Source organism: Buteo buteo, chromosome 5, assembly GCF_964188355.1.
Source record: "Buteo buteo chromosome 5, bButBut1.hap1.1, whole genome shotgun sequence".
NCBI classification, from domain to species: domain Eukaryota; kingdom Metazoa; phylum Chordata; class Aves; order Accipitriformes; family Accipitridae; genus Buteo; species Buteo buteo.
This window is the reverse complement of record NC_134175.1, coordinates 49,302,796-49,319,923: the sequence shown is the minus strand read 5'-3', so window position 1 is coordinate 49,319,923 and position 17,128 is coordinate 49,302,796. Positions and strand designations below refer to the sequence as shown.

The 17,128-nt window shown below is 41.0% G+C and overlaps 1 protein-coding gene across 1 annotated transcript in view; it reads right to left on the bottom strand.

Moving 5' to 3' along the window:
* KYNU (kynureninase) overlaps nt 1-14,636 on the bottom strand; it is a 58,343-nt gene extending 43,707 nt beyond the window's left edge. Inside the window, exons 1-3 of the mRNA XM_075029380.1 lie at nt 14,583-14,636; nt 9,923-10,112; nt 4,376-4,496 (exon numbers count right to left, since the gene is read on the bottom strand). Coding sequence (XP_074885481.1) covers nt 4,376-4,496; nt 9,923-10,112; nt 14,583-14,615 — 344 coding nt within the window. The 5' untranslated portion in view covers nt 14,616-14,636. The remainder of the gene's footprint in view (nt 1-4,375; nt 4,497-9,922; nt 10,113-14,582) is intronic.
* Between the last annotated feature and the right edge of the window lie 2,492 nt (nt 14,637-17,128).

Genomic DNA, 17,128 nt, shown 5'->3' with positions numbered 1-17,128 from the left:
TTTTATTCGCTGAGGTCTGGTTGATTTAAAGCTCGCTAGGGGAGCTAGAAACACATTTTCTGATATGATCCCAGGCTTTCAAAGGCATTGAGAAAAGGGATTTAAATTAATTGCCAGCTTCAGGAATCTTCTGCGCTCATCCAAATCTTGTTCAAGTGGAAATTTTCCTCTTGCTTCTTTGCCAAAAATGATGCAAGGTATTTAATGAGCCAATGCCGACTTTTAAGTTTGACCACGGTTTCAAGCAAAGAAACAGACAAAAGAAAGGAAGAGGTCGCCGAAAAAAAAGAACTGTATGGAGCGGTAGATTGAAGGCAAATCTAAAAAACCCAAGGCATTAAAACAGGCATTTACAGCTCTGACATACAACCTGCTGAAAGACACAACGCAGAGATGAGTCCTGCCGAATGGCAGGAGAAGTGGCTCTGTCGAACAGAACGTGCCCGAGCCCCCCCAAGCTGCACTCCCATTTTCGGGGCTGTTCTATCTTGCAGGATTAGTTCAGCACATAGAACCAAAGTTACCTTTTGACTCACTGAAAATAGTCTTTGCTACTGCAGCTGCTATATTATAAAGCCTTCCACGGACTTGGAGGGGTTTTGTCTACTATATTCATGTCAGGAGCCTGTTGCCAGACTGCTTCAATATTTAGAAGTATATATACATATTTCGTTTCTAGCCTCAATTTATTAATTCCTAGTTTATATTTACTGTGCCAGCATGTTATTTCACATAAGCGGCTCCTTTTTTCCCCTGTGTTTACCCCTTGATAGATCCACAGAGAACAATAATTTTTCCTTTCAGTCTAAGCAACACTAATCCTCAAGTCTTCCATCCAGCAGGTTCTCCACTCCCCAATCAGCCTTCCAGCCCTTCGCAAGAGCATAAAAAAGGCCGTGGCAGACTCCCTTCTGGTTTAATAGTTCCACTTCAGTGAGTTACTCGGACGTGAGAGACATTGCCCGCTGCAGCGAGTATGTTCACCTGTAATAATGATTCTGTAAAATATATTAATTACTTAAACAGTTCCGCTGGGCAAAAGGGAAAACAAGACACCGCAAAGCACCTCTCGGCCTTTCTCCAACCCAACAAGTCACTTGAACTTTGGTCTTTTAGATTTCAAAAAGCTGGATTATTGGCTACTCTAGGCTAAGCACGGAAGAGACAACTCTTCATCACTTTTTGCTGCTCATTCAATAAATCTTGGATTTAGCTGAAATCAAAACAGAAAGAAAGACAAAGTCTCAAAGGCTCTTTTTTAATCCATACTAAGAATGCCAGCAGCTTGAATTTGTAGTCTTTATACATTAGCATAAAAAAAGAGGACTGAGGAACGTGGAAAGAAAGAATACAAAAACAGAACAGATATGTGGGAGGCAGATGTAAGAGAAGAAAACTATAACCCACCATTTAAAGGCGGGGAGAGAAAAAAGGGACAGTGACACTGTAAGAGGGAACACAATCAGAAAGAAATGCATGAAAGGTCTCTTTCTCTCCAGGCCTTACTCTAATGAGTTGCCATCGCCACGCAGAGCTAAAGCTGTGAGCTTCCCTGCCCTTGAAAAAAGGTACCAGGTAATCTTCCTTTTCACTCTTGCCATCAGTTATAAGGAGTGAAAACTATTTAAACAGACAAGTATAGTAGCTATTTGAGATGAGTCCCAAGACACAACAAACAGAAAATGCGATAAACCAATTTATAAGAGAGCCAGAATCTATATCATTACTGACTTGAAGGATGTACCTAATTTGCATGCCATTTCTTAGATTCTCACTACTTATTTATCTAAGCCACAGACACTAAATTCCATGCTGCCAACACACAAGCCATTGAACAGGCTTCGGCTGGTAATAGCTACTACCTTAGACTAGATTTTGCTAAGCTACCCTTGGTGTCTGGAATAAAAGCATCCATTTGTGCATCTCCAACCACCTATTCCTTTGCAGCCCTCAGCACCCGATCCCTCCCATCAGCTTCTTTAAGCATAAATTGCTCTTTTCAAATTTAACAAGATTCTGTTGTGGGTTTCTGTTGGGTTTAGTTTGTGTTTGATTTTTTTTCTTTTTTTTTTTTTTTTTAAACTTTCTGATTTATTCTGGGTAAGGTGTTTGGGGCCAAGCTGTATTTTTGCCAAACAGCCTTTCTAGATTTGCTCCCTCTCTTCTGATGGCTTGAAATTATGTTCAGCCATATTTCCCCCTTAGATATAGCTACCGAAGGCACTTTTGATCTTCTGGAGAAACATGCTGCCTACCCTTTTCTTTCAGGTTTTTATAATCATCGAGGAAAAAAAAAAATCCCATCCTTCACTGTAGAAAAGGCAAATATAAGAATGGAAGTGAACCAGTGAAAAGGTACAGTGAAGGAGCTGAAATATGTTTGCACTCCCAGGGCATCACTCTAACAGATAAGAGTGCTATCTGACTTTTACCTATTGAAAGAGCTCAGCTGTTCCCCTGATAAAGTAGGATAATCATACAGAAATGGACAGGGTTGCAATTTTTTCAAATGACTGGAGAAACTGCAGAGCTGTGCTGAATGAATAACCAGGAGGAACAAGTGCTTCCCAAAGTTCACATTCATTCCCATTCATTCTCAACCTTCTTCTCACTTATAAGAATACAAGTAATAAATAGGAAACAGTAAACCATTTTTATTAACCCACAGCATTCATATATTAACAAGTGAAAGAGCAACTACAGAGTTTTCACATTTACATTGTGAAGCCTCCATCTAGACTGTTTCTACTGAACCAAGGCTGCCCAGTTAGCAGAATTAGTTTTTCCTCTTCTGTCTCCCCATATTTCCTCTGCTCTCTCACCATGAAATCACATCTGTTCCACACATATCCCGCACCCTGTAAAAGTGTTCATCACTCTCCCAGCTCACTCACTCATCTGGATATTATTTTCCTTTCCCACCTTCAGCTCCCTCGTTTTTACTTATCTTTTTCCTTACTCCTCCCTGCTACAGCTGCTCATGCAGGTGCTGGACATCTCAAAGCACAGACTCTCCATGGAAACAAATAAAAAAAAAATCAAGCTGTTTCACCCCCCTATATATATCCAAAAGTTCCCCATTCGTTATGATGACAATGCCCCTTTCCCTACAATGCTGAAATGTGTCCCTGTGCTGGTTTTGGCTGGGATAGAGTTAATTTTCTTCACAGTAGCTAGTATGGGGCTATGTTTTGGATTTGTGCTGGAAACAGTGCTGATAACTCAGGGATGTTTTCGCTGAGCAGTGCTTACCCGGCAGAGCCAAGGGCTTTTCTGCTTCTCCCCCCACCCCGCCAGCGAGGAGGCTGGGGGGGCACAAGGAGTTGGAGGGGACACAGCCGGGACAGCTGACCCCAACTGACCCAAGGGATATCCCAGACCATAGGGCGTCATGGTCAGCACATAAAGCTGGGGGAAGAAGAATGAAGGGGGGATGTTTGGAGTGATGGGGTTTGTCTTCCCAAGTCCCCATTAGTCGTGATGGAGCCGTGCTGTCCTGGAGATGGCTGAACACCTGCCTGCCCGTGGGAACTGCTGAATGAATTCCTTGGTTTGCTTTGCTTGCATGAGCAGCTTTTGCTTTCCCTATTAAACTGTCTTTATCTCAACCCATGGGTTTTCTCACTTTTACCCTTCCGATTCTCTCCCCCATCCCACCGTGGGGGAACGAGCGAGCAGCTGCGTGGGGCTGAGTTGCCGGCGGGGGTTAAACCACGACAGTCCCTCTTTTGTCCTCCCACCTCTCTTACTTCAGCTCTTCCGCAGAGCTCATTGCAATCCACCCTCAGCTCCTCACCGAGATGCTCCTGAGAAGACAGGAATGCTTCTTTCTAATAAAACGAACTTTTCAGGCAGAGACCTGGTTTAAGAGAGGCCAACAACCTGCCAGCGCTGGCAGCAGCACCACCCGTGCTCGGTGCTATTTCAAGGGGAACTGCCCATTGCAAGGCCTGCGGGGTGAATCACATGCAGTTCGAAATACTAATTGGAAAATCACAGGGCCTGAAACTGAATCATGTTCACCAGCAAGTCAGCGGTAACCAAATGAGTTCGTACGTCTTGTGTATAAACACACGTAGCAATCGGATGGGGATGGTTAAACTGTGCAGGTCCTCCAGATGAGCCAAAGCAGAGCCACCACGCACAGCATGGGTTATCATAGCTGGAAGTTTCTCTTTGCCTGTTTTACTGCTCATACCTTTAAAGGAGATTTAAATAGCGCTGGGGAAACACTGAACATATTTTACTCCCGGGCCATAGTGGTTTTTAACACACTATCCTTCTATTCAAGCATTTTCCAGGCAGATCCCAAAATAAAACAAAGTGCTCATCTGAAGCACGGGGTAGCGTCTCACGTACCCTGCTGCATACTCACGTTCGAGCCCACTTGTCCAGTTCTTCATCCAAGTAAGTTTTAACTTTTCTTGGCTGGAGCCCAAGAGAATTCCCAGCAAAGTATACGCAGCTCTCCTCTCCGTTCGCCAGGCTCGGATCAGCTGCGGAGGGAAACCACAGAAACAACGTGCGGGTGGGAGCGAGCACAGGAGGGACAGCACACGCACACACACACATGTACCACCACCCAAAGCTCTGCCCGTTCTGGACCTTCCTCGGACACCGGCATCCCCACGCGCAAACAGAGGTGCCGCATCCTGACCTTCCTCCCAGGACACCACGCGGGCGACCTCGCCAAGGGATCAAAGGAGGAAGACGGCCGGGCAATTCGCAAGCAGTTATTCCTTTCATCCTCCTTCAATTTATGGCCGAGTCCATCTATACCTGTTCTGGAGCCAATGTGAGTTCAGCATTAAACCCCCAGGTCTCTGGGGCTGCGTGGGAAGCAGCCGCTGGCACTGATTTTGTCAGGTCTGTAACCAACGGTGAGTGAAGAGGGAGCATTTTCCTGACCAGGCTATCCTATCCACTTTTCTTCCCCAATCAATATATACCTACTCCAAGTCGTGAAACTGCTTGAATCGTGCATTTATTAAAAGTTAAGACTAGGTAAATCTGTGTCTTTCATGTAAGTTCTCCCTGCATGATTAAATCGCTATTTAGAAAAAGGTAGTCATTGCACAGAATATTTTAAGGCAGTCTCAAAAGTTCTTGTCTTGTCAGCATATATTGTGGGCTGCACTTCATGTCATCGTCATCTGAGGAGGAGGAAATCTATGTTGACAAATCCTTTCAATGATTAGGAGAAAAGCAAGGAGGTAGAAATTTATAAATAATACCTCTAGTGAGGTTCTGAACAATCTAATTACCCCATGTCATCATCTATCAATCCAAACATTGCCTTTTTCTATTATTTCTCATGTTAGAGATTCTTGTAGGGACAAGTGATGGCGACCTTCTAGAAGTAGTAAGTAATTTGCATTCACCTTTACATATACTTACAACACCCCAAAAGCTAACATTACATGGATTTTTGGTAAATATACTCAATATACCTCAGAAAAAAGATCGAATGAATGAGTATGTTAAGACACATGCTAGAAAAGAATGATAAGATTGCAATGTCTGTGAAAATTTTATGTTAGGTCTGTAGAAAAATAGATTAGATGCCTGGAAAAGGTCTCTTACTATCTTTTGCACTAACAATTACCAACTTCATTGAACTTCACCAGAAACACATTTTTCAGAAGTATAGACAACTTGGGTAATTTCTTAATTAAAGCTTTGGAAGCTTTTAAAAAGCAGAAGTCAGAGAGCAATTTCAGCCTAATCTGTTTTACAGATACTATGTCTGGTTTTCATCTCTGTCCTAATATGAATGAAAACAGAGAGGCATAAATATTACCCATGCTCTTAAATCGGTTCTATTAACAGTTCTTTTCCTATCAAGAAACACAATAATACTGTCTCACTGGGAATAGAGAGGAGGATCTTTGCTCAAGAATTTGGATACTCTTTGCACTCCAATCAAGCATTAAAACAGGTGAGGAATTACAAGCAAGTTAGCTTTTCTTGCACCACAGCCCTTTCTAAATAAAAATGCCTCTTGGGTCACTGTTGGAGAGAGATGGCATTACCACTTTGACAAAGTGTATTTTTCTACTTTTACACCTGTTTGTTACTTTGGATATTCTTTTTAGGGCATGTTATCAACTGTATTGGGCTGTACTTTTTTAGTTTTCACAAAAAGCCATTTAATTCCCCCCATTCTGACATCATTAAAAGACTTGGTTTAGACCACTGCTGCTTCCTAAACTAGTCTTGGGTTTTGCAGCATCTGTGTCATTTCACAACTTCTCCTGATCAGCACATTGTTGTGCTCCAACATTTCCGTGGTTACTGTGAGATATTCTTTAAGTAACACATTTGTTTTCTTAAAATTAGCACTTATCTTTCCCCAAATCACCCTCATTTCTCACAGTATTGGCCCTTTTTACTTCTGGAGGAGCTGCAGTTGACATCCAATATATGTTGAAATATTCAAATAGGAAATAAGCACAACTAAGGAAATAAAGGCTGGTGCAAAACAAACAGGACATAATTATTGAAATGTGTCCTTAGAGTAGCCTGAATAAAAAATACCTGAACAATAATTTACATTAAGATTAATTAGATACATTATAAATTATTCTCACACCTACTCAAATTCATGCAAACTGGTCAGATCTAATAATGTACATTATTTTGCATACTAAATATACCCATTTGTCTACATTAAAGATGTATTTCTATACCTTTTAAACCTTAAAGAAAAAGCAAGTTTATTTTCAGAAATATTCAGTCCAAACAAAAGGGAAAAGTACAATGTCTTTATTAATTAGAAAGGAAGGACTAAATCTGCTTATACGTATCTGAGTCCTATCCCTTGTTGAAGGATAAAAGATCACCCCTTTCACACCTTCCTATAGCCCCCTGACAAGCCCTCCAAACAAAGAGCCAGGTTTATATGATTAACCACTACCTTTAACCATCTCTTCAGGGAAATATAGCTCAACATTTTCACTCTGGGACATCTTTTTATTCCCAGGAAACCCAAATGATGCTCTATTCCTTTACAAGATGACAAAGCCTAAGCCGTAGCCTTAATCAGATTGGTGATTCGGTGCCCGACTGCCAACTGCAATCCCGTCATTCCTACCTCCTCCCCGCAGTGCACGAAAAAGCGTTAAGGAGACTTTGTTGACAGCTCAGAGAAGAGCGAGGAGGACCAAACATTTCTCTAAATCTTCCGTTGTCATCTTCTCCTATCTGCTCACTTGAGCCTCGTCCCTCATGCTCGCACATAAAAACTCAAAGATTTGCCAGGGAGTTAGTCTGCTAGTGGTTTCCACTTGATTGATATAACAAATAAACAGCTGTGACAGTTTCTAAGTTGATAACTAAATTAAACTATTATAATGACTTTCTAAATATTTTTTATGTACGTCATCTTACAGTTGTCTCCTATGGATGTTCTCATCTGCTTCTTGTAAGGCTTCATTTTAAAACCTCATTGTAATGTTTTATGTAAATACATAAAGAATATTTGATGGCTAATATCTGTAATGACATTTATCTTCAGAAGCATGTTATCTAGGATCCACTCCTGCGCTCAGATAAGTGTCATGGGAGAGCTGTCTCTATAGTATAGACACACAATGTAAATATATATATATTTACTCCCCTGCTGTTTTTCAGCAGGGAAGCTGTTCCTGATGACAGCTGAAGCACAGAAAAGAGACAGGTGAAAAGAGGAGGAGAAAAACCCTCAATTTGGAAACACAGGAATGATAGGTTCTCTGTGCTGTTCAACTGGTACTACTTTGTAGGCTGCTTATCTTCACTAAAACACATACATCCACAGTCTCAGGGATAAATATTATAGTAACTACGGAAAAAAACACACATCAGCAGTCTTTGGGTCTAAATACTATAGTAATCGGGGAAAAAAAAAAATAAGGCAATAATCGACATTGGAAGGAAAGCCATGAAAACTGTCCCAGGGGTATCAAAACCTCTATGCACTTCTTGGAAAATTCTTTAATCTGAAGCTGCTGCAACACTACGCTGAAAAGTGACCTTTCACATTCTTGAGAGACATTTGACACACCGCAGTCAAAGACATGGCTGCAGTTCAGGTGCCCGACTTGAGCTGGATTGTGATAGCACAGCCAGATTAAGGGCAGGGGTGCAACGGCCACGTGAACTCCCTTCCAGCATCTTTCCAGCTTTAGAGGGACATTTTGCAGCGGTGTGGTGACAGCTGAAGTGGCTTTGAGTATAGAATAGTCATACCCAAACAAACAGATGGGGGTTTAGGAAACCATTTTAAGCAACCAGGGGGAAAAAAAAAAAATAAAAAAAAAAATTACTTCTTGGCAGACAGGCTGACAACACCTCCTCCATGCAGAAGAAGTACCTAGTTTAAATATTTGTAAAGTGTCCAGTTCTACTCCGAATAATATAAATAGCAAAACTCAAGGATTTAAATGTGGGGAAAGATAAAGATAAGCCAATACCACCAGTACATAGAGAACTAAGATTTATCATCTCCGTGTCCTAAGGACAGGAGCAGACTGCATTCGTAACATTCATCATTGCTTGGCAGGAAGATACTGAAGACAAGGATTGTTTCAAAAGATCTCCAGGAACTCAGACGATTGATACCATTTTCTATCACAGATCCTCACTGGACAATCTGGGACTTGTACCTGTAATTTCTCATGTACCATCAGTACTTTTCTTTTCAGAAAAAAAAATCTACAGAAAATTGTATCTGTATTTATTAGAAAATGAAAATATTTTGCAAGAAAGTTCTATGATATTTTTTTCCTTTAATTTTTAATAGAAGCTTTCTGCCAAGGCGGAAAAGGAGGACCATGATTATGCCTATATATGTTCACCATCTAAGGAAATAATATGCCATTTCTTCAGCTTCCAGTGTGCTATGAGCAGGGCTTGCAGAGCAAGCATAGCTATTGCTCCCCATGTATTTTATATGTGAGCTGAAAATAAACCCAGACAGGACGTGGGAAGCAGGAGAAGAACCCAGGACCACGCTGCCTCCGTAGGTGGGTGCTCCCACCAGGTTTCCCTGCATGATTTTGGCCAGACACAGCAGCAGCGGTGGGTACAAAAAAAAAAAAAGAAAGTATTTGGTACTTTTGCTCAGCTGGGTGTGCTAACCTGAAGCAAATGCTTCCCTCTCAGCTTGCCAGCCTTCCCGCACACCCCTCCTGCCTCCCTGCCTGTACACCAGGTCCTCTCCATGCCCAGGCATGCCACGGGCTCCTCAAAACAGCCTACAGACCAGGAACAAAGCAGGAAAATTTCGAGAACCATTTTGCATGGCTACATTGAAGCCACGTGCAGTTATCTATTTGTAGGCAATTCGTGAGGAAAGTGGGAAATATCTTCAAATAAAAGGTTTCATTACGAATTATTTGCTCAGATCAATTATTTGTTCTAAGGCACAGGCTTCCATTTGGCCTCAGGAAGAAAATCATCTCTACTAGCAGCAATAAGGCATAAATGTTAATATAATATATGTACCGTCTCTTTCATTAACTAAAATAATTGTAACTAGATAGATAATACCAAACTACATTATACCAAGGAAGCAACTGCTCTGCACTATTGTAAGTGACATTGCCGTTTCAAACCATTAGATAGAAATGCTTCTGCCTATAATTTTCAATCAGTCACTATATTGTTCAATGCAGCTGACTGACAGCATAAGCACCATGTAAGTACTGTATCCTCACATTTTATTCAGGATGGGAATGAGAGCATAAAGCTTTTGGTGCTAGAATAAGTTGATGGATTGATTTAGCAACACCAGGGACATACTGTGCTCAGATATGACTGCAATTGCTCAATTATCTCATAAGTGACAATGATTTCCAAAGATTTGTGACAAACACATGCAGAAGATGTGAAGCCCCACCCTTCCCTCCCTCCGCTCCCTCCCTGTAATTATAATTCTCACTTGGAGGCAGATCTTTGACTTTTGGGATACAGAAACATTCACGAAGATTCTTTAACTCATCTTCTTCATCTAAGTAAACAGCAAGTTTCTTGTCTGTGGGACTGCATCCTAGCCGCAAGGCAGTTTGTTCTAAAATGGTTGCTGGTAACACAGGAGAAGACGGATCCATTTTCAGGTCATTCAATTTCACCTTAAAATGAAAAATGCCACAGTTTAGCTTCTGCAGTATGCATATTCATGAGTGGCTGATAAGCAGCCACTAAAGCTGCATCATTCAAGACCCAAACTTCCTTGATTTAAAGCTTTTCAAAAGTGAAGTTTTTGAATAGAACGGTAAAAGCGATCAATTCAAGTATTTCCAAGGCAACATATTGCTGTAACCCCCAAAGGCTTTTTTTTTTTCCTCTATAGATACGATGCTCTTCCCTTTTTAAGCTATATCAGCAGGTTCTAAGTTGTCCCACCAGACCGATAGCAGTTACAAACATTGAAGTGTCATTCACAATTTTGAGATCTCAAAGCCAGAGGCAGCATTATTGCTTCTGCAGTCTGTGCTCCTAAAAATAACAGGTGCGCAGCTACACTGAATTTGTTTCCAGGCTGTGCAACGTTCAGCCTCTTTCAGTTTTTCTGCCTTAAAAATAGAAAGGGGTGTTTGTGTACAGCCGTGCTCACGTACAAGGGCAGAGCAGGCAGGATACAGATGGCAGACAAAGGCATCGTTAGAAATGTAGCTTTCAAGACCAGGACCTTGAATTAATATTTCCTTCTAGCTACACTGAATATTGGCAAAGAAAATTTATGACACGTACTCTGTACTTTAGGGCAAAACTTTGCCGGTGCTGTCTGCTGCATCCTTTTGCAGAAGGCGGTCAAGAGGCTCATTGAGGTGCTTGGTGGTTGTCCCAGTTTAGGGACCTGTATAGTCAGACCACAGAATATTCTCTGCCTTTTTAACATCCCCAAGAGTTTTGGTGCAACAGAAAAACTCTAGGGGATAGGCTGAAATAGGACAGATTAGCACATAATATGCAGCATAGAGCCACCAGAGAATAGAGCTTTTTTCTCTCTGTTTGAGAAAGAAAACTCTTTAAGTACATATCCTCCATAAGTACCAGCTCCCTTTTCTTAAAACCAATTAGTATACTACAGGTAGTTATCCAGAAACAAGCTGTGGATACAACACCAGCCACCTGAGCATTACATTCATTGTCACTTAACCCAGCTTGGGTTTTTGTGGAAGAGGGGTTCTGAGGGTCAGTGTGATGGTACATTCCACGTTACAGATTTATTTTTTTTTTTAATTAAATCCCTTGTGACACACTTGTCTATATTCTTTTCACTACAAATACATAAATGCAGATTAGGGGGTTTATCAAATTTTCATGCCAACCCCTGAATGCCATCCAGAAGAGATTCTTCGACACATATGGGAAGGACAACAGTTGGTATTTAAATATAAACCCTTAAACAGCACAGCCTCATTAGTGCCAATTAATCCAAACCTGTTTATACTCTAGCCAAACAGCCAGCATGATGCTAGTTACCTGGTTTAATTTACTATAATTTAGTTTATGATGAGAACATTTTCTTTTTCCCCTCCAGACTTGACATCTTCCACAGTAGCAATTTTTCCTCTCCCACCAGCATGTAGAGTTAAAAAAAAAAAAAAAAAAATAAATGCCAGTAGAGCTCTTTAAGACAGCAGTTTTCATTTAGCTAATGTTCACCCTCTCCGGGGAGGTATTGGAGATATCCTATTTTTGTGCTGTCTCCACACAGGTTGTTCACACCTCCTCATCGTCACCAAATTTTTCATTCCCACTCATTCATCCTAATCATCCCTTAGCTGGTAAAAAGGAAAATAAAATGGCATAAATTGTTGAAAAAAAAAAAAAGGTATTTGAGCATCTTGGTTCTCAGAGTGCTTGCCAAGGTTTCTAGAAGGCAAGGGGCTACACCTAGACAAGTAGTTGGGTGTGATGCTAAAGTGGCTGAGCTGCCTGGAATCAATCCACCCAACCAGCCACCTCCTGAAGAGTTGTCACCCCACTGAAAGCCCCGGGGAAGATGTGACCAGGCTCCCTGTCCCCCAGGGAACCCCTTCTCAGTTCCTCCACAGCTGAACAGCAGATCCAAGACCTTGTCTCTGCCAGCTGCCCCGTTGGGGTATTGGGAACAGCACGCGTCCTCTTCTGCAGGTCAGAAGAGAACTGTCCTTCTGGACCTCATTTGGCAGTCACCAGGGAGGATGGTTTAGAGATCTTTATTTCCTCCAGTAGATGTTGTGAAATATCTAGAAAAGCAAGCTAGGTTCACAGACACTATGGCCATCCCTAATACATGCACCTCGTTATAATCTAAAGGCACTGTAAGGTAACTTAAGTTTCACTTCTCCAAATTACAAATTTTAAGAACATATTGCCTTAATCAGTAAAACAGGGTTTATTTTCAAGCAATACTGGGTTCAGCACTCGGAAAGTAAAACTATTTTTTGTTTCCAAAAGCTTATTTCTTTGATTTACAACACTAGCACGGGCATCCCACAGGCATTATTGAAGCATGTCCAGTACACACTCACATAATCAAGATATAGTCCTCTATTTTTAATAACTACTATTTAATGCAAATTATAGAAACAATCCTGGAGAAGGGGCTGGAAATCAGGTCTCCCTGACTCTCTCCTTCCAGATAAAAGGACCACACGGTAGTCTGTGTAGTCTTTTCTACACAGTCAATCTCCTTCCCTCTCAAGTTTATGCCTCGATGTTTTTTTGCTCCCTGGTGACATAGCTCCTGAAATAAGGGAATGAGCCTTTTAATCTCTCTAAACAGATGTCTCCCTTGAGCCAGGGTATTTGTTCAGTGACACTCATCTCCCCCGGTCCCTAGGAGGGGGACTCTGCAGCATTGGTATTGCCATCACCTACGTCTTCTCCATACAGCCTACGAGGAAGGTTTGGGAGCCTCCAACATTTATTCCCTGGGGCCCACACAGGCAATGCCAGCTAATTCCCTTGCACTTTGTGACCAGAAGATGGATGTTAAGGGCACTTGAAGGACAGTTTGGTTTTACACACGAGATGCCCCTCATCTGGTCTGCAGCTTCTCTGTTTTACACCACGTGAACACAAGGCAGCGTCCTCCCATTTGTCTTACTAGTCACCATTTTTCAGTAAGGACACACAGTTATTACAGTGGATTAATGGCCATCATATTCCAGGTCATCTCCTGACCTGTCTGGCAAGCATAGATGGGTTTTGTTTCCATTTGAGGCCTGACCCAAAACCCACTGAAGTCAATAGGTGTCTCTATTACAGACAAAGATTTCTGGATCAGGCTGTTGGTTCCCTGTCATTGCTGTAGTTTGCTGCATCTGATCAATGGCTTACATTTATTGCGATTCTTATTTATATTAAGTTTTGACAGCAAATATAATATTAAATACAAAGATCTAGAAGCCAAAAATGATTAAGTGCTCATAGGTATCTGATTTAATACAAATGTTATGAAATAAGATAAAACTACTAAAATAAAATCAATCAAAACCCTGTTGAGGAATTAAATCCCAGAGATCTAATTCTGAGACCAGAATAAGAAAGTACTTTGTCCTTCGAATGGGAATTAAGCTTCATAGAGAGGGAATCCCAGAACTGCTTGGGGTTTTTGGGTTTTTCTTTCGTCGTGTGTGTCCCCCCCCCCCCCCCCAACTGGCATTATTGCATTTTCTAATTGCTGCAGAATAATCCTGTGCAATTATTTTACAATAATTCATAAGCCATTTGTTGTTTTTTACAGGCAGAGCAAATAGATTTGTATAAGAACAGTACACATTTATTCCATCCAATTATCTTCACTTAACTGAAAACTATATTCTGTACCCTCTTCAAATTAAAATTCAGACCCATCAGTGCAAAATTCAATTCCCATCTTGATAAATGTGATCCCTTATCAAGATTTTTCTTCATACACCTTAGAGTAAAAACAATCAACATTTAAAGAGAAACAACTTGCTGTCTCCACCACCTACTCTGAAAAAATCGTTCAGGTGTTTTCTTCTTCCTTTCCTTGAAACTTTATACACTTTTTGACTTAATAGATACAGATGACATGCAGTCAGCTTTTTTTTTTTTACTCTCTCTTTGCTCCTTTGACTCTTCCACAGAATTTGCCTGTACTGCATACTGATTCAATGTAAAGAACTCACCAATGACTGTTAGCAATCTTTCATTTTCAAAAAGAGCATATGCAACTTAAGAAAACAGTCATTATTATATATCTTATCAGCACAGATATCAGCCCTGCTGCATCATCTCCCATTTTAAAACCATAAAAAACAATGGATGAGGATTAGTCAGACACAAGTGACGCAAATGTCTGGGTGATCATTTCTGTTTTGTCCTTTATGCATAATTTACTGACTAAATAGAAAAAAAAAAGTCTGAATATTAGCAAGCCATCTTATCAAACTTACACAAGAAAGTCCATTAGGCTTAATTATAAGAATGATAATTTGTCCTATTTTTAGATCCACTTATGATATTTTTATAGATCTACCCTCTGCCTATAATTGTATCTTGAAGTCTTTCTTAAAAAAATGTGTAAAGTCCCCTCACCCCCCCTTAAACATTTTCTTTAAATATTCCAAGATGTTACTCACAGTCTTTCTACCCAGCACAGTGCTGACAGGCATACAATGAATCCCTACTTAAAAAGCTGTATCAATACCCTGAGAGAAAGAGAGTTTATCATGGAAATAGCATGTCCTGCAATTTCTGTTTACCAGGTTGCTAAACGCAGCTCAGCCCACAGACCTTTGACATTTTCAGGTTAGCGAACAAATGAACTCTGTGGAAAGAAAACTGGGGGTGTGCACACGTATAAGTGCACAAGTTTGGAGTATAGGTCCACACTGTCAAAATACACCCACCGAAAGCACCAATAGCGCTGTGAATTGAAGTTGTTTCACAAAACAAAGAAAAACTACAGAAATGCACTGCAGGTAAGGGCTGATTCTCCTTCCCATCTTTACACGAACAAAATTACTTTTGTGAATACAGTTTTGCAGAAGGAAGTTCCTAAAAAAGCACAGCCCAAAGCAACACGCATTCTAGATTACTTCAGGTTAAATACACTTCAGTGAATTTGTTTAAATTACAGAACTGCAGAGAAAGAAAAATCTAAATATTCATAGCGTGCCCAGCAACAGACACACAGCAGCAAACACAACTGTATAATTAAATAAGTTACACAGCACAGTGTCACAGCTGCAGCAAGGGAACGTGACAGAGAGGAATTATAATAAACTCAGTTACTTAGAGTAATTTAGGCACATATTGACCTTCATGTCAAGAAGTGTTGCAGTGTTAAAAGTAATTTTACATATAAAACTCATCTTTTCCCCTCCACAGTGAAACCACGTTACCCTGCGGTTGGCAGCCGTTCCTGAGAGAGAATGATGAAATTTTTGTGCAAATACTTGGCGTTGCATGAAGAAACAGCTACAGTCACGTGCCTGCTTCTCCAGACTCTGACCCGCACAGCCACCAAACACATGATCTCCGAGAGTTAAACAGAAACCAGGTGTGTGTATTTATTTTTTTTTTTCCTTTGCCACCATGGCAAAATTTAAAGCTCTGATTAAATTAAGGAGGCAACTTTCTCCCATACAGGCACAAGAATACACACACAATTATGATGAAAAAGGTTTTAAACCAAACTCTTTTGCTTTAGCGAAGGAGCAGATCGATAGTATAACAGCCAGAAGTCAGCAATGTTCGCAGCCACACGGCAGAGGGAGTGGTGGGAATTTACGCGGAGCATGGATTTGCCAGGGTGGAAAACAGAAGAAGAATTAGAGGTGAAATTAGAGAAGAACAGAGTTGATATCTCTCTTTACTCTCTGTAAATGTTATCTCAAACCAGCCACATCTTAGGCCAATCCCCTCCATTCAAGCTTGAATTTCCTACACATAGCTAGGACACAGTCATCTGGAAGCAACAAAAATAGTTTCTCTCTATTCAGCTTCTGAAGTTTCAGGGTGGGGAGGAACCCCGACACAAAAAAGACCACCAAACAGTGAGGAGAGATATAGGGACAAAGGTGTCAGAGTTGCAGACTAACAATGTAATTTAGAGATACAACTCCATCCTGGTGTTCTGCACGCACAGACCCCTGCAGTAATGCTTGTTTATTATCTGGATTTCCATTTTGAGTAAGCACCAGTACATTTAACATTCTTGAACTGTAATATTTCATCATCTTTGCTAGAAAAAAAACAACAAAATAACCACACAAAGCACTTAATATTGACCCAAAATAAAGCTAAACTCTATCCATCAGTACTTGGCAGTATCCTTACCCTGGTTTGCAGTGTCAAATGATTTTTTGGACTTCCCACTAAATTGTCTTGCTGGTGGAGTAAACAATGAGGCTGCTGCTCAAGAAACTTTGTACCACCAGGAATTTGGGCCAAGAAAGAGAAGCAGGAGGTTGAGGCACTTCAGCTACTGAGGCAAGAGAGATCCAATGTCAAACTCACCCCGAAAGGGTATTTATTTCTTATTTGGTTGGCCATTTAGATCAAACCAAGATGAAATACTGTGCAACTTTTCATTTTGCCCTTGGAAATAAAACTACATGAACAGTAGAGTGAAAAATTTCCCACTGCATTTTCCTTTGAAAAAGCATCTTAAGTTCCACCCTTGATTGTCAATCGTGGCAGGAAAGCAGCTGTGCTGGCAAAGGCCATATGTTTGTAGACTTTCATGAGAGTAGGAATATTGACCCCTTCTTCTCAGCTATTCTTCTCAACTCTTCAGATGGAATGAAAGAAAAACAAAGACAAAAACCTTTGCCCTTAAATTCAAGGCTCAAAAAATCAGCAAACATGTCTCCTTGGTGCCTTTTTTAGCTGCAGAACTAAACTAATGGTCTATATTTTTTTTTTCCCTATGATGCTGTGAAGTAACCAGAGGGCAGGAAGAGAAGAAGGAGCTGCTGCAAGCTCCAGTGAGACCAACACGCAAGGGAGCGATGCCACACGAGACGGCCAAAGTCCCAGCTTGCACTGGCCGATGTGGCAGAGAGAAGGCAGAAAAATGCAACGGAGGGCAGCCTTGCCATCACCCTCCCAAAGGAGCTCTTAGGAGAGTCGTGGGAAGGCAGTGACATTTGACAGACAGTTTAGAGAAAGAAAAAGAGAA